This window comes from Megalobrama amblycephala, linkage group LG4, assembly GCF_018812025.1.
Source record: "Megalobrama amblycephala isolate DHTTF-2021 linkage group LG4, ASM1881202v1, whole genome shotgun sequence".
In the NCBI taxonomy this organism is placed as follows: Eukaryota; Metazoa; Chordata; class Actinopteri; order Cypriniformes; family Xenocyprididae; genus Megalobrama; species Megalobrama amblycephala.
Window position 1 is genome coordinate 31,514,957 of NC_063047.1, and position 18,961 is coordinate 31,533,917.

The 18,961-nt window shown below is 33.6% G+C and overlaps 1 protein-coding gene across 1 annotated transcript; it reads right to left on the reverse strand.

The window, feature by feature from the left end:
• Positions 1–2,993: 2,993 nt before the first annotated feature.
• Positions 2,994–18,801, reverse strand: ppm1f (protein phosphatase, Mg2+/Mn2+ dependent, 1F). The gene is made up of 8 exons (XM_048188871.1): positions 18,631–18,801; positions 17,124–17,363; positions 14,406–14,536; positions 11,965–12,167; positions 11,428–11,616; positions 7,419–7,562; positions 6,956–7,049; positions 2,994–3,948 (listed from the first exon to the last, which is right to left on the reverse strand). Exons 2-8 carry the CDS (start codon positions 17,297–17,299, stop codon positions 3,611–3,613), a joined length of 1,275 nt encoding a protein of 424 aa, XP_048044828.1. The 5' UTR covers positions 17,300–17,363; positions 18,631–18,801; the 3' UTR covers positions 2,994–3,610.
• Between the last annotated feature and the right edge of the window lie 160 nt (positions 18,802–18,961).

The following is an 18,961-nucleotide window of genomic DNA, read 5'->3' on the forward strand; positions in this document are numbered from 1 at the left end:
TTTATTCACATTATGCGAGATTAAAGTCCAATGTTTGTATAATTGGTTCCAAGTCCATGAAAAGATGCATAAGAAATCTTCCCAGAATTGGAGCACACACATTCAACTATTATGTTTTAACAGACAATAAGTCGCTGACATCAACATTACGACATGCGAGAACATTTAGGTACATGATTCACTGTAGTACTGTATACTCAGTGTGGAATTGGTATTAAAACATCACCAAACGTTATTTGTATACAACATCAGTAGTAAGGAGACAAAGTTAGGTCCAAAAACAGTCAGATCCCTTAGGTTTATCAGTTAAGTTGGCTGTACAAAAATGATTCAAAGCAGATTCTGAAAAAGTACATTGAGATAAGGCACTTTATCATGTACTGTGAGAGTGGATACAAATCCACATGTTCCCTATGTTCAGTTTTTAGTAATACAAACAGCAACAATTACAAAATGTCCTGTGGAAAAAAAAATGCAGGCAAACAGTATGTATAAAATTGCACACCAGCACAAAATCTACTGATGCATACGTTCAAGATTTCATTATCTTTCCTTTCTACTAGACAAAAACACAAGTAGTCCTCAAACCCTTTAAAAATCCAACATTAATAATAATACTTAGTACAGCAAATGCATTAGAGGTCAAGAGCAAAACACATTTTGAATGAACATTTGGCACTACTGTGAACTTATAAGGAATATTTGGAAATTCTGATATCATTGACTAGATATTATGAAGAATGTTTCAACTGCCCATGCAATGAAAGACAATGGGGTCCAAAACAAAATATCTTCTTTTGTGTGCCACAGAAAAAAGAAAGTCATTCAGGTTTGGAACAACATTAGGCTGAGTAAATGATGACAGAACGATGACATTATGAGCAAAAATAAGGCATTGCGCATTTAACATAGGGGAAAACTATAATTAACCACAGTGATGTCATGAAATTCCCATCAATGTCGCATCCCATTTCCTATTAATGAACTCAGCGCTGATTCTGTGCATAGATTTTTGGCTTTTACAGTCACTGACAATTACAAAACAGATACAAAGGGGGAAAACAAACAAAATACATATTACATAATTACCATCCCGTATATAAAATGGAAGAGCAATACATTTTTATGTCAATACTGGGGAAATAACACCATATTTGGAGGTCCAAAAGTAAAAAATTAATACTTATTTGGGGTTAGTGAGATTTTTTATTTTATGGTTTTAAAAAATTAATATTTGTATTCAGCAAGAATGCATTAAATTGATCAAAAGCGTCAGTCAAGAATTTTAGAATATTCATATATTCAATAATTTCATATATACGGAAGAGGATTAGGGCCAAGCAATAATAAAAAAATAAAACCATCTCGAGAATAAAGTCATTAAATTACGAGAAAAAACTTGTTAAATTTAGAGAAAAAAGTCAAGATAAAATGTTGAGAATAAAGTCGTTAAATTACGAGAAAAACTTGTTAAATTTCGAGAAAAAAAGTTGAGATAAAATGTTGAGAATAAACTCGTTAAATTACAAGAAAAAACTTGTTCAATTTCGAGAAAAAAAGTCGAGATAAATGTTGAGAATAAAGTCATTAAATTACGAGAAAAAAGTTGTTAAATTACGAGAAAAATTTCGTTAAATTATGAGAAAAATGACGTTAAATTTGACGTTATGAAAATAAAGTCATTAAATTACGAGAAAAAAGTTGTTAAATTATGAGAACAAATTCGTTAAATTACGAATTTGTTCTCATAATTTAACGACTTTTTTCTCGTAATTTAATGACTTTATTTTCATAATTTAATGAGTTTATTCTCAACATTTTATCTCGACTTTTTTCTCGAAATTTAATGACATTTTTCTCATAATTTAAGTACTTTTTTCTCGTAATTTAATGACTTTATTCTCAACATTTTATCTCGACTTTTTTCTCGAAATTTAACGAGTTTTTTCTCGAAATTTAACAAGTTTTTTCTCGAAATTTAACAACTTTAATCTCGAGATGGTTTTATTTTTTTATTATTGCTTGGCCCTAATCCTCTTCCGTACATATAAATGCCGTTCTTTTAAAGTGAAAAAATTTATCATGGTTTCCACAAATTAAAAGCAGCACAACTGATTTTAAAATCGATAAATCAACATATTAGAATGATTTCTGAAGGATCATGTGACACTGAAGAATGATGCTGGAAATTCTTTGCATCACAGGAATAAATTACATTTTAAAATATATTAAAACAGAAAACAGTTATTTTAAATTATAATGATATTTCACAATATTACTTTTTTACTGTATTTTTTTAATCAAACAAAAGCATCCTTGGTGAGCAAGATACTTCAAAAAAATCTTTCTGACCTCAGACTTTTGAATGGTAATGTTAATATTTGAAATCCCAGATTTTCACTGTGGTCTCAGACTGTAGGACTCCACTGTATATTGTGGAAAACTTTAAATATACTCAAAAACATGCTTTGTAAGGTAATCTCAAGCACTGTTTTTTTTTTTTTTTTTAATTCAAATATAGAATATATAGGACTGAACCTACCAGGGACAAACCAGACATTTTCCCCATACAAACACCAAATCAACATAACACTCTGTCTTCACCTTCATCGTATGGTATCCATTAGGTTAGCGATATTCTTGGCCTTATCACATTATAGTGACTGTGCTACTATATCAGCTACTTGTCACGAGGCTTTCAAAATATTGAGCAGCTGTAATATGAGACGACCTGCAGCATGCAGGACGTGCGGTTTGCAAAGTCTGGCTATGATAATACAACACCAACACGCACACGCCAGTATTAACACTGATATTTAAGGAAAAAAGGCACTGCAACAAAACGAATAAGGAAATGATATGCATAAATAAAAGTTTACTGTACATTTCGAAAAAACTACAGTAGCGTTCAGCAACTGAGAGAGTGATCTTGGCAAAGTCAGACTCGTAAAAACACTTTTGGCACATGAAAAGAGCGTGTTTGCACAGTACAGTACAGCCATAAATATATATTTTTTCAAATAAATAACAGTCTTAAAAATACTAACCACCTACAACACTGGATAAGTACATCTGCTGACAGAACTGAAGGCCTTACGGGCGATTTTTTCATTATTGAAGCCAGTGTGGTCCGAAACGCAATGCAATACTGTATCTGTTAAGACTTTTCACATTCGTTTTCTCTTCCTTGTAACAGTCGTATCAAATAGGGAGCGCATCTATCAAAAATGATCTGATCGCATTTCCTTTACACGTCTCAAAGGTATTACATAGTTTATGAGATATTAAGCAGCAGTAAATGTAAATATAAGCTGTTAAAAACAAGGCAAATAGTTAAAAGATGGAAACATCTTGTAAGGCAAGTTCAGACTTAGCAATAAAGAGAGTTAATAAATGACCAAGGATCAAACATTCTTGTGGAAAAAAAACAAGGAAACGCCTTTCACTGGCGCTCAGTGCTTTCTTCTGAATGCATGAATGGACTCGTTTTGGATGACCTCAACAATCGCATGTTTTTTCAAATTCAACAACTCATATCATTCGAGATGGTGAAAAGACCATCAGCTGCTAATGAGTTCTATCATGTACAATTTCTTCCTATTAACCCCTTTCAGACCACAGTGGCTGCAGCCGTAGCTCCTCCTTCCTCTGTTCTGGAGCTCGTCTCGTGGGTCAAAAGTTGCTTCGGCTCCTTCAGGAACACCAGAAGAACTGTGATGTTATCACTGGATCCAGCAGCTTTCGCATGGGCCACCAGACTCTGGGCCACGTCCTCCCCCGAGCCTCCGCCCTCCCTCAGAGCTTCCTGAACCAGGCCCGGGACGTCACCAGGCCGAACCACGTCAAAGAAGCCGTCGCAGGCAAGGAGGATGTAATCTTCATCCCCGTTCAGCTGGACCGACGAGCTGTCAGCTTCATTTGAGACGTATGGCTTCTGATCAAAATCACCTTTAGAGAATTAGAAAAATATATATATATAACATTTATTTTACTAACTTGATATTAGTCAATTAAATATTATAAATAACTACTACGTTACTATAAATAAAACTACAAATTTAGACACTCTTTACAAATAGAAAAAAATGAATCCATTTAGCTATAAATAGAGCTGGGCAATACAGCTAAAAATATACATTATATATTACATATACTGTATACAGTACACTACTGTTCAAAGGTTTGGGGTCAGTACGATTTTTTTTAAAAGAAATTCAAACTTGTATTCAGCAAAGATGCATTAAATTCATCAAAAGTTACAGTAAAGACATTTATAATGTTACAAAAGATTTCTATTTAAGAATCCTGGGGGGGGAAATGTCAAGTCAAGTCAAGTCAAATTTATTTATATAGCGCTTTTACAATTGGTAATTGTTTCAAAGCAGCTTTACATATTAGAAGCACAGAAAAAACGGAAGTGGTTAAAAATAAGCTGTACAAACAAGTGTGGTAATATGTAACATATACAAGATGGTGCTACATTAAGCCAATGTCGGCTGACTCCCAGGGGTGGAAAAAACCCCCTAGGAGAAAAACCCAGCGTGCTAACACTGGGAAAAAAAAGTCCTAGGAGGGAAAAAAACCCCTTGGAAGATATATATAATATATGTAAATGGATATGGAGATCAAAATCTGAATGTATCAGTTTCCACAAAATTATTAAGCCACACAACTGTTTTAATATTAATAATAATAATAATAATAATAATAATAATAAATGATTTTTAAACAGCAAATGATTTTTGGAATGATCATGTGACACTGTCTGGGGTTATGATGCTGAAAATTCAGCTTCACTGAAATAAATGACATTTTACAATACAACATAAAATCAATATAAATATAAAATGTATCTCAATATTTTTCACCATTTATCCTGATATTTATGTATTTGCCCTGAATTACTTCATTACTTTTTTAAAATAGATTTAAAATGTTAAATGCATGTAAGAATCTAGTTTCCCCACACTGTTTTTCACTACATTAATTAAAAATTTACAATATATACACCAATATAGCATCATAATAATCAGCATTATTTACCTACATATATTTAATTAACACATTTTAGTAAATGAAAACGACCACTTTCGTGAACATTTTTGAGCAATTATTGAATCTGAATTTTGAACTGATACATTGAACAGTTTAAACTCATTCATAAACATGAATCCTTTCCTGCTACTGAAATTTAAATCAGAGACACTATTAAAATGTCCATCTTATTACTTAATTAACAAATAAAAAGCACATTAAAATCACTGAAATTCACATTCACATTGTTGAATATTCAATATAAATCGTCAACCATACTTGTAACTACTTAAAGGCCGGTTCACACAGAATGCTTTTTTGGCTGTTAAAAATGCGAGACGCAAGTCAGTGGAATTTTTAAAAAAAAGGTCTAGAGATGTGTTTTTTTTAAAAAGTTGAACTACTTTTAACTCAAGCACTGTGTTTAGAATGCCGTGTCATGAGCAAGATGCTGCAAAAGACGTGAGATGTGAGCACAATGGTTAAAGATGCTCAACTAGTGTTTACATTGAAAAACAATGAAGAAGAAGTGCAGTCCCATACAGCAACATAGTGTCGGCCCAGATCCGGCCCATATCTGGTACACGTTCAACACAAACCAGATCTGGGCCGACACTATGTTGCTGTCTGGGGTGGAATGGAAAAATACATTCTGTGTGAAATAGCCTTAAAGGGTTAGTTCACCCAAAAATGAAAATGATGTCATTAATGACTCACCCTCATGTCGTTCCAAACCCGTAAGACCTCCGTTCATCTTCGGATCACAGTTTAAGATATTTTAGATTTAGTCAGAGAGCTTTCTGTCCCTCCATTGAAAGTCTATGTACGGTATACTGTCCATGTCCAGAAAGATAATAAAAACATCATCAAAGTAGTCCATGTGACATCAGAGGGTCAGTTAGAATTTGTTGAAGCATCGAAAATACATTTTGGTCCAAAAATAACAAAAACTACGACTTTAATCAGCATTGTATTCTCTTCCGGAATTCTTTCCATTGAATTGATTCCATTGAATCCTTTCATCTGTCGGCGTTGGTAATGCACTTTTACGTCGCCGTGGTTGTTTTTGGCTATTAGGACATCCGCGACATTTTGAAGCATCGAAAATACATTTTGGTCCAAAAATAACAAAAACTACGACTTTATTCAGCATTGTATTCTCTTCCGGGTCTGTTGTCAATTCGCATTCACGACTCCTCTTCTTCTTCTTTCCTGTTTTACGGCGATTGGCATCCAGCTTATTGGTGCATTACCGCCCCCTTCTGCTCCGGAGTGTGGTTCACGACTCCGCAGTGACGCTGCTGATGTAAGACGCTGCTGACGTGTTATCCGGTGCGCCAGAGCTTCGTTTACAGTCTGAGGGAGACGCACGCTGTATTCAAGCTATTCTACATTGTTTGTATTTTGGTATTGCTATATTTTTTAAAATGGTGCGTAAGTGTGCATGTCGCGGATGTCCTAATCGCCAAAAACAACCACGGCGACGTAAAAGTGCATTACCAACACCGACAGATGAAAGGATTCAATGGAATCAATTCAATGGAAAGGATTCCGGAAGAGTAGACAATGCTGAATAAAGTCGTAGTTTTTGTTATTTTTGGACCAAAATGTATTTTCGATGCTTCAACAAATTCTAACTAACCCTCTGATGTCACATGGACTACTTTGATGATGTTTTAATGACCTTTCTGGACATGGACAGTATACCGTACATAGACTTTCAATGGAGGGACAGAAAGCTCTCGGACTAAATCTAAAATATCTTAAACTGTGCTCCGAAGATGAACGGAGGTCTTACGGGTTTGGAACGACATGAGGGGGAGTCATTAATGACATAATTTTCACTTTTGGATGAACTAACCCTTTAAGTATGTTTTTTTTTTTTTGGTTTGCTGTTGTTTTAAGGCTGTGAGACATTCACCTATTGCTCTGGAAACGGCGTAGGTACCATTTACCCGCCAACAACCCATGAAAGCGATGCATCCACCCAGATCCTCAATCCTTTTCTTCTCATCCTGCACACAAGCACAAACTTTCAGGATACATACTATAATGAAATAGGACAAAGAAAACCTCTATATTTACCTAAATTCAAATCTCTTAATCTTTTGTATAACTACTGCATGCAAAATATGTTCAGAAACATATGTTCAGAAACACTGATTTGAAGTCAGTCAGTGACTCTCTAAGGATCATTCTGATGCTTTTGGCATTCAGTCGCAGTAGTACATATGCAGCTTACAGCGCTAATATTGATTCGGCATGTGGTCAGCAGTCAGTTCCTCTGTCTCACATTTCAGCTGCTCACAGAGAACAGATGAGCATCTGATACGGTCTTGTGGTTCTGTCTCTATTGGTCAGCAGTGGCTTGTACTGTCTCGTACCTCTCTCTCCGGTTTGTGTGGGTCCATTAGGGTCACTGGTTCGCCCTGTCGAACCAGCATAGCTTGAGAGTCGCCCAGCCAGGAGACGGTCAGGCGATCAGAGGTCAGTAAGACGGCCACACCAGTGCTGCCGCTGCGCAGACGCTGAAGAAGACATGAACAAATGAATGATTAGTTTGCCATCCTGTGGTCGCTGGGAGTGTGCCACATTATTTTTTTATGATTATGATTCTCATTACTGTAACAGTAAAATAGTTAATTATATTAAAACAGTACTGTGATCAAATGTATTTTTAAATCAGCATAAACTGAACTTAGTAAAAGCAAATACTACCACCATTTACAAATACTAATGCTGTCAATCGATTAAAACTTCAATTTAATTGAATTTAATTAAATTTAGCAAATCAATCAATACATTTTTATTGTACGATTATGTTCAAAATTAACTGCACTAAATTAAATAATGAATTTAATAAAATGTAATAGAATTTAATTATTTAAATTATTTAATTGTTTAATTCATTTAAATTATTTATATTATTCAAGTAATAAAATAATAATTTCACATTCTAACAATATTTTTTTGCTGCAGGTGCTTAATTTTCATGTAAATATTTTCACATTACAAAAATATCTTAATGGTTAAAAAAATAATTTATATTTAATACTTTTTAAATTGTGCAATTATGTTTAAAATTAACTGCACTAAAACTAAATACATAAATGAAAAAAAATGCTAATAAGCATTAAGTAAAGTAAATTGTAATAAATTGTATTGTTATTTTATTCAAAATTAACTGCACTAAATAAGATAATGAATTTAATTAAATAGAATTTACTAATTGTATTTTATAAAAATAAAATAATAAATTATTGATTATTCACAAAATATTTTGACAATGCTTAATTGTCATGTCAATAATTTCACAATGCAATGATAATAATAATAATAATAATAATAATAATAATAATAATAATTTTAATGGGTCCAAAAAATATTTATTTACCAATTACTCTGTACCCTACTAAAAAATTTTACTATGTAAAGATACTTCATTCAATGAATTTGGTAAAAATTGAAGGTTTTCATAAAAAATAGATCATTACTTGTTTTATTGAGCAGTATTAACTGGTCCATATAAACTATCAAGTGCATGTCAATTATTATCAGTAAAATGAATTCTTGTTTACTGTTCGTGTCAATGAAACAGAAAGTGCTTACTCATATCTGTACCTGTGGAGGCAGGCAGAGACGTGCAGCAAGCCTGCACCATTTCTTACCATGTATTTAACCACAAGGGGGAATATGGACTATATTTATCTGTATTTATTACAGTGTAGGAACATTAGATGCACATAACGGTTGCATCTTAAGAAGTGGGAGAGGTGTGAAAAGATTTCTTTCCATCGTGAATTTCCACGGAATGCACTAGCTTGACAAATAAGGGGAAAGACAATCTAACTGCTGAAACCGATTGTGCTGCGTTTTCAGAAGCAGATATGCTGATAAAAAAACCTGTTTAAAGGAAAACAACTGTACAGTTTGAAGAAAGCCGACACATTTGTTCACATTGGCCAACACAGCAGCTTACTGAATGATGGTTTTAAGATGTGCATGTTTAAAAGTGGTTTTGTTGTTTTGTTTATACGATGCACATACAGTCTGGTTCAAAAGTCTTAGATCACACTAAAATCTGTTATATGTTTTTACATTTATTTAAAGTGCCCCTATTATGCTATTTTAACCCTTGTGCGGTCTTCGTTTGGGAAGTACACTCAGGGTCTTCGGGGTCTCCACAGACCCAAGGCAACAAAATGCAATTTTGTAACAAAATACTTGTTTTGTTTTTTTCAGTTATAAAAGTAAAAAAACTATCATTTTTACCAGTAGATGGCTGCAGAGCTCCACTATTTGCTATGTGTTATTTGACCGACTGAAAGACATCTTTTCATAAGTTTTTTTTCAGTTGAATTCATATCTAAATATTCTGAAATCACAATTATAAAAATAAAGCCTACTTTTTGTCAAAGTTTAGTATTTTTTTGTAATGAAAAAAATCAGTTTTTCAATATTGTTACATTATGATGAGACTCCACTTAGAAAATGGACAATATTCATCCTCAAAATCAACATTTTTGAAAAACGTATTTTTTTCAGTACAAAAAAAATGCTAAACTTTGACAAAAAGTCATTTTTATTGTCTTTTATTGTCATAATTGTGATTTCAGAATATTTAGATATGAATCCAACTGAAAAATACTTGTGAAAAGATGTCTTTCCGTCAGTCAAGTAGCACATAGGAAATAGTGGAGCTCTGCAGCCATCTACTGGTAAAAGTGATTTTTTTTTACTTTTAAAACTGCATTTTCCAAAAGGTGGGCAAAAATCTTACACTAAACCATGTCAAATTATCCATGTTATCCCCATGAATGAAAGTTAGAAATGTGGGTCTTTTATAAAGTGAATTTTACATAATAAGCTGTTTTTGTATAAAAAAAATGTATTTAGTTATTTATATAAATTTAAAAGATATGACAAATCCTCCAAAAACTGCACAAATATGAAGTAAAAACATTAATAAACAAGAGTAAAATTACATTTGTTTTTTAAAAAAACTGTACAGACCCCAAAGACCCTATAAGGGTTAAAATGTTCCTTATTTTTGAGTTAAAGGTCTCCAACAATAGGTTGACATGCATCTAATTTTAAAAAACACTTTCATTTTCTCATAATATACATTGTACATCACCTCATTTCACAAAGAGTCTGAAAACGGTTCATTCAAAGATTCGGTCTCACTAAACCACTTCTTTCCGAGCATCTTCTCTACATGTCGACAACACAAACCAAACTCTTCCAGTCTCAGCTACAACAACTTGTGTTTGAGGGAGGGTCAAAGTAGACGTTCTTCTTGTTCACGGGCAGCCAGTGAAGACCATAGGCTGGCACAATTTTACGTAGGTATGTAACAGGAAATGAGTCTGGAATTGCTGACGACTCATTTCAGCAGTTCAGAATCAGTTCCTTTCTTTAGAGAGACACTTTGATTTTTTTAAACTTTGCAGACATTTTACATTTACAAAGAGCTATATTATGCACTGCATGAAAGGTAATATTCGAAAAAGCATAATTGGGACAATTTGAAACAAGAAAAAAAAGTTTTAGGATTAAAAAAAAAGGTAAACATTAAAATTATGTGAAACATTATGATGTAAAATAAAACTAAATATTTTTTAAATATTCAAGAAATATTAAGGTCACTTATCAAATGAGCATGTTAGTATGTTCCGAAATAGGGTTATTATAGTTTATAGTTATTATAGTTATAATTGTAGGTACAATTAAATTTCATTACTTGAAATTAAATTAACGTTAACTGACATAAATTAAAATATATAAAACTTACTTATTTTATTTGAGCTAGTTACCAAGAAAACATTTCTCATTTTAATTTAGTTTGATGTACTAAAATAACTAAAACTGAAATAAAAATTAATAAAAACTAAGCAGGCATATTTTTAAAAAATACAACAAAATTACTAAAACTTTAACTAAAAGTAAAATGAAAATGGAAAATATAAAAATAAAAACTAATTCAAAATATTGCTAAAACCTATAATAGTATTTCAATGATACTAAAATAATAATGTTCTGAAAAATATATAATTTTTTACATTTAATTTAGCACTCAAATTGATATGCTGATAATATAATTTGTAATTTACAAATAAATTGTAATAAATTAGAAAAATGCAAGCATTCATTTTTTTTTTAAAGAATTTTAAACAAAGATGTGGTCTAGTGGTCTCAGACGTTTGAACCTCTAAATATGGTGTTATTTCCTCTATACTGAAAAATTGCTCTTCCAATTTATGTATGGGACGGTAATGCTGCAATATGTTTTTTTTGTTTTCCCCCTTTGTATCTGTTTCGTAATTGTCAGTGACTGTAAAATCCAAAAACCTATGCAACTGACTAGTGGTCTCTTTTGGTTGTTCTTCTTACCTCTGTCTTGGCTTTGATCTTGAACATGTCATCCGTTTGTTTGAAGCTGCTTCTGAAGGCTGCGGCAGCATCGCTTTTTAGCGCCTCCTGCTGGCTCAGTACGATATGCAAGTGAGTGGCAGCATATGTGGCAGCATCCACCCCTCCATGTCCATCAAACACTGCGAAATACTGTCGATCCACACCATCCTGTAGAAGAGAAACCGAAATCAGAATCATTCCTCAGACACAATTTTGGTCCATGCAGAAAAGTCATTAAAGACAGCATTAAATAAAAACTGACCCCATTTCATTTAAATCTCCCAAAATATAACTACCATTTAACTACCAATATTATCCCGGTATTGTTCAGCTGACGAATACTGCATATTTGGATATAGATACTGCATTTTGCATCCAATATGATAGGGAACTATGCATATTGGTTGGGTATGGTATTTTATGGTATGGTATGCACATAGTTGGTTAAATATCTAAAACTGATCTACACAATGCAGGTCTTCATTCAAGGCTTGAGGAAATATGTGGCAGCCTCACCTTCAATCCCAGAAGCTGGTTAAACTCTTTCAAGATCATGTGACGATCCTCCATCTTCCTGCGAGTGTTTCGAATGGCGTGAACAGAGCAGCTGTGTGTCCTTGAAGAGGAAGAACCAGGATTGGGCAGCTGTTTCTGCCAGGCCACACCCACTTCTCTCAATTTATTTAAAAAGAGGCGCTGCAGTGGCTCAGACTGCAACACTGAAGACACATACACTCATCATGATGCTACACTGTTTGAACGGAAGTTCTTAGAAAATCATACATTTAGATTGAAATAATGTAAAGAGTCAACAACACAGACATCAACTTTTCCCAGGAGAGAGAAGTTTTCAAACATAATGTAAAAACCATATCTTCATGTACTACTTTTGTTTGAACACTAGAGGGCGACGATGCCACTCGGAGCATTAAAGGTGCAGTAAGAGATTTCTGAAAAACTGTTGAAAGTGGATCAGACTGAGCAAAGCCACTTGAAGCCAAGCCTGCAACCTTAGCCGAAAGGAGAGGAAGCAAGACCAGAGGCCTTTCTTTTTTTTCCCCAATGGATGTCAATGGAGGAGAGGCTTCACTACGCTGAATAAACCGCTTTTGTGAGGAACTAGCTTATCATTTAAAGGTGCCCTAGAATTGAAAATTGAATTTATCTTGGCATAGTTGAATAACAAGAGTTCAGTACATGGAAATGACATACTGTGAGTTTCAAACACCATTGTTTCCTCCTTCTTATGTAAATCTTATTTGTTTAAAAGACCTCCGAAGGACAGGCGAATCTCAACATAACACCGACTGTGACGTAACAGTCGGGATCATTAATATGCACGCCCCCAATATTTGCATATGCCGGATCATAGCCTCAAACTCATTCAGAATCAAATGTAAACATCCAAATAAATACTATACTCGCATGATCCGACACACGCATGCAGCATGCATGACGAACATTTTGTAAGAGAGTTTTATAGTCGAAAACTCGGGGGGCAGGGAGCGCGAGATTTAAAGGGGCCGCAGCCTGAATCGGCGCATATTTAATGATGCCCCAAAATAGGCAGTTAAAAAAATTAATTAAAAAAAATCTATGGGGTATTTTGAGCTGCAACTTCACAGACACATTCAGGGGACATCTTAGACTTATATTACATCTTGTGTAAAAACATTCTAGGGCACCTTTAATGAATCGACAGCCCATCGGCTAATCTTCAACATGTTTGCTGTTAAAAATTCATTTTGGATTGATCTATTTTTAGAGTTTACACAGATAAAAAAAAAAGCTGCTTTATAAGAGAAGTCACGGGCACTTGTGCGACAGGTATGATTCACTTCTCCGCAAACTATCGCACAACTCTGAATGAATTGCAATGATGTCAAGGTTGTAATGTGATTGGTTATCAAGGCACATGTGATCCAAGTTAGCCGTTACTCTCTCTCCAATGGTAAGAGCCACAGATCCTCTCATCCTCTCATTTCCCAATAATAAGACAATCTTTGGGACCGGGCACCACAACACACTTGTAGCCAATCAGCAGTAGGGGGCGTGTCCGCTCATGATAGGGGAGGAGAGAGAGTGAGCAAGAGGGTGATTTGAAGAAAGACTGTAGAAAGAGAGATGGCTGAGAGACATTACAAATGAGAAAAGTGACTGGAAAAAGAACAGTTATGATCACGCAAGAGCTTTAGGACCCGCGTTAATATTAAAAGGTTTCCAGCACTGGAGAGAACTAAGTGGGAAAGCCTGAAAATGGATGGCGAGGTTGAGTTGTTTCTGCTCCATACGTGAGTAACATTGGTTTTGCTGTTTCACAGAGCCAATGTTGTTGTTGTAATGTTAGCTATAGTAAGAGGACAGTTTAGAGTGTCATGGTTTGTCTGGAGCTGCTGGTGACTAACAACCAACTCTTGATTGTATATACTCTTGAGTACTGTGTTCATTTTTTGTTCTTCTTAGTCGTTCGTTGGTCATCTTTGCTTTACTTTTCGCAAAGCTTCATCTATAATAAAGAGACATCCACTCTTGCATTGCATGTTCGTGCATTTTGGAGGCAGAGCAACGAAAGGAGGGGTGTGTGTTTCTCAGTGTTTCTCAGAAATTGATTACTACAACTTTAAATTTTCATTGTAAATGACTAATATTTATTAATTCATTTTGATTAGGATTTTCTGCCTATTAGTCACTGATGTTTATGACCCAAAAGCTACTGAATATTTGTTATTTTTCTGTCTTGTTTTCTAAAGATATAAGATATATATATATATATATACATATATACATACATACACATACATATACATATATATATATACATACACACATATATATATATATATATATACATACACACATATATATATATATATATATATATACACACAAACACAAAATACAATAACCCAAAATATCAAACAGAAAAGAACAAGAATCAAATCAAGTGAATCACTCACAAACAATTCCTTGTTCATCCTCTGGTTGCTGTTCAGGATCTTTGGGGCAGTAGTGAGGTGAAAGGTCATCTTTAAGCAATTCAGTGACAGCAGCATTGCACATCGCTGCACTCAGCCAGGATGGGGCATTTCTTAAATAATAAAAAAAAATAAAATAATAAATCTCAGTGTGACAATAACACACACACACACACACACACACACACACACACACACACACACACACACTCAAGTAACTTACATTACCATTCAAAAGTTTGAGACAAGTACAATTTTTTTTTATGAAAGAAGTCTCTTATGCTCATCAAAGGCTACATTTATTTCATCAAAATAAAGTAAAAACAGTAATATTGTGAAATATTAATACAATTTAAAGTAACAGAATCCTATTTGAATATTTATTCCTGTGATCAAATCTGAATTTTCAACATCATTACTCTTCAGTCTTCAGTGTCACATGATCCTTTACAAATCATTCTAATATACTGATTTGATACTCAAGAAACATTTCTAATTATCAATGTTGAAAACAGTTGTGCTGCTTAATATTTACTGTCACTTTTGATCAATTTAATGTATCCTTGCTGAATAAAAGTATTAATTTCTTTGGGAAAAAAAATCATTTGAACAGTAGTGTACATAGAGCATGTTTAGGTAAAGTACAAATTTGGTTGACTAGAAATGTAAATAAATTTATTAAGATATGTTCAGTTTTCTCTAAACCATACTTGTGGATTCTCACAAACTGCAGAGTAAAAAGCACATCTTGTACTAGTGAATCCGTTCTGTTTTTAGATTAGATTTAGCACTTTGCCTGCTGGAGCAACAAGTGGCAAATGTCCTGACCACCCACTCATAACAACACATCTATTTAAAAGAAGCATTTGGCTGAATGAGATGTTATCTAATGACATAACAGAAAGGTTGTCGGAAAAGAAACTCCCTTTTGTCCTACTTGTCAAGAGCTGCGGTAACGTCATGCCTCTCTGACCTATATCATTTCACGAAAAGGGTTAAACCTGACAAATCTGCACTGTGCAGACATCTGCATTCGGCACAGCTTCCAACAAAGAGGAAATGAAGTCTAAATGTCAGGAAGTGGGTATAACAATAGTGATTCCACAGACAGGAAGTCTGCCCTGAGAAATGCGTCAGGGGAGAGAGAGAAGGATACAGAAACAGATAAAACAAAAACTCCATTGTTAATTTAAACTTTAAAACTTCTGCACCAATGCTTTCACTTAATGCTGGGATTGCCACTGATAGTACACTGGAAAAAAGCACCAAATCTCTTAATCAGCTCATAGTGCAACATGCTGACCTGGGGCAAATACTGTCTGCAAATACCGAGAGAGAGCAAATGTGAGAGAGAGGCAGGAATGACAGGAATGAGAGAATGCTCCTCCTCTGGTTAAAGAGGACAGGTGTGAAGCAACATTTCAGGCCCACTTGTGGGACTTTTAAAAATACTCTACATGTTTTTAGAAAATGTAAGAACAAATATGAAGCTGTATTCATATCTCAGAGAAGAGTCTGCCATCCAGCAGAGAATATAAACGCAAATTATTCTCTCTTCTGTAAAAAAAAATACCTACATGAGGCGTTTTCAACCAGTGGGCCACAAGGGAGTGCTAGGGAGTTTGTGGAAACGTTTAGAGAAAAACAGTGTAAAAAATGTACAAAAATAAATGAATGAATAATAAAACATAAGATCTATATAAATAAATAAATGTATTAAAATAATTAAAAAGTTATTAAAATAAATAAAATGATTAAAATAAATAAGTTAATTTAAATAAAATATTCAAATAAAAAAAAGGGAAATGAGGGAACCCTCAGGAGTGAAAATAAATAAGGTCTAATTAATTAAATAACTAACAAAAAATATTATTTTAAAAATTATTAAACTAAAAAAAAAAATATATATTAAAATATTAAAATACAAACGTGTTTAAATAAAATATATTAAAATAAAAAATACATTTTTTTTTAAATGTAGGCCCAGAAGGGAGTCCTAAGGGGGTCCATGGAAAGGTTTAGAGACAATTTTAATTATTATTATTTTTTCAAATTATAATTATTATTATTATTATTATTATTATTATTAAAACATAAGACCTAACTAAATATATAAATAGATTAAATTAATTTTTAAAAATCTATTAAAAATTAATAAATAAAATGTCATTAAAATAAAAATATTAAAATATTAAAATAAATAAGGAAAGAAATAATTATTCACATAATTAATATATAACAGTAAAGATAATAAAGAAAAAAAATAATGTAACTAAACTAAACTAAATATTTTCCAAATAATATTTTACACATATTTCTAAAATTAATTTTTCACAATATAAATGGCATCTTTATACACAAAAATTTACAGCTGCCTTTTAAATTATAGGATTGGGGTCCCTCACACAAGGTTGATCACCTCTGGGTGTCCATGTCATCTAAAAGATTGAATGAAAACCCTTGACCTATATCAGGGGTGTCCAATCCTGCTCCTGGAGGGCCACCATCCTTCAGAGTTCATCCACAACAACTTCAATTAAACACCTGAACCAACTAATCAAGGTCTACAAGGCATACTAGTAACTTCCAGTCAGGTGTGTTGAGGCAAGTTGGAGCTGAACTCTGCAGGACAGTGACCCTGCAGGACTGAGTTTGGAGACCTTTGACCTAGATGATATGCAGTTTATGCACATAACAAACCTGGCTGAGAGCAGGCGGAGGCCAAGATCCAGACTCTCTCCCTTCACCTCCTGCAGAGAGACTTTACGGCTAAGCGGACTAACAGGAAGCGGGTCCTCTGTGCCAAGTGGGTTTGGAAACTCCTCCAGAAAACTCTTGAGAAACTTCGCAGCATCGTCTTGCGCCGCACAACTCATTCTGAGTATGGACTTGCTTGCAACCTCAACCAAGGATGACCGAAGCAAACTTGGATGTTTGACTCTACACATAAAATAAAAAAATAAAAAATAAAATCAAATTTAAACACAAAATAACTTTATGCACAATTACCTTCACCAGAAGCTGTCTACTTGTAAATGTACTTGCCACTAACAGTTTAAAAAGCAATTGTTGATAAAGGTAATAGTACATAATAAAATGGAAAATGTTTTGGATTATTCTAAATTATAGATATATACATTTTTCTCAGCCTATATATGTATATATACAAACCAAAATTTATTTAGGTACCTTGAACATTTCATTCATTAATACAGTTTATTCACTATAGTTGAAAAAATTTGTAATAAAATATGACAAGATCTCAGAGTTAAACTGTGTCAGAAAAAATTAATCTTAATTATGTCAGATAACACTTAAAACACAGTCAGGTCAAAGTGTCTGAATAATCTTTGGTTCCAAATTTTTATCATTTATACTGGTAGTCCACTGTGTGAATCATTTTTGGGTATAATATGTCACAGTTTACTTTATTTTGCTATCCTCAATTACATAAATGAACTGTGTCCTGCATCCACTAGTAAAAATATATCAAAAATATTTGAATAATTTTTGGTTTGACTGTATATATATATATATGTATAATGACAGTGTGAATTATATATATATATATATATATATATATATATATATATATATATATATATATATATATATATATATATATATATGACAGTGTGAGCCAATTAGAATAATCAGAGGCGGCCCTCTGTCAACATCAACCAATGGCGTGCGTTTGGGGAGGGGCTACCTGTTTGTCCGAACCATAAAAGACAGGGAAAGTTTTTTTTTTTTTTTTTTTTAAGTATACATTTAAATAATCATTAAGCGTAACGAAAGAAAACAGATGCATTGTAATAATATTATCCATAAAGATGTGACAAGCCATATACTACTGTTCAGGTGAGGAACTCTTTATCGATTGAAAAATGAAAATAGTAAATATTATTATACATCAATTCACAGTATGTATCTAGTATGCAGTACATTACCTACAGATTTTCACAAAAACATTACAAACCCAGCAAAACTAAACTTCTTTCAAGCTGCAGTGCTTTGCATACATTAAACTTTGGTTAGTTCATTACTGCAAGGATTCATGGTGTAACTCAAGCATGACACCTTACGAAAAAACTGCAGGCACTGTCGCCATTTGAAACAACCGGGCCTTGAACTACAAAGAGCAACTCGTTAGTTTAATTAACAACATAAAAGAGAACATAGACGTGCATAAACGTGCTGTATATACCTTTGCGGATGGTTGGTGTTGCTTTATGTCCCGACACTCCCTTTTTTCCTGACGAGTGCGGTTTGAAGTGCTCGTGCATGAACGCACGCCCTTTCAGTCACTACACAACAAAAGCCAATCCATCTGCGGAAGTCGCGGTGACAGACAGGAAGTACAAACACAGCGATATACAAGTGATGAGGTTCAACGTGTGATATGCGGAATAGACGTGTCAGAAGTGGATGAAGTCAATCCGTTTGGTTGTCAGATCGAGTTGGCTGCCTGGGCGGGGACAGACCTATCTTATGAATATTAATACATTCCTTTTAAGGGGCCAGTCAATGAGCGTCCA

Coding starts and splice junctions, on each gene's coding strand:
- ppm1f (XM_048188871.1), bottom strand. CDS start 17,299: ATGAGTTGTGCGGCGCAAGACGATGCTGCGAAGTTTCTCAAGAGTTTT. Junction 7,563..11,427: donor AGATCAAAGCCAAGACAGAG/GTAAGAAGAACA, acceptor TGTCTTCTTCAG/CGTCTGCGCAGCGGCAGCAC. Junction 7,050..7,418: donor CACACAAACCGGAGAGAGAG/GTACGAGACAGT, acceptor GCTTGTGTGCAG/GATGAGAAGAAAAGGATTGA.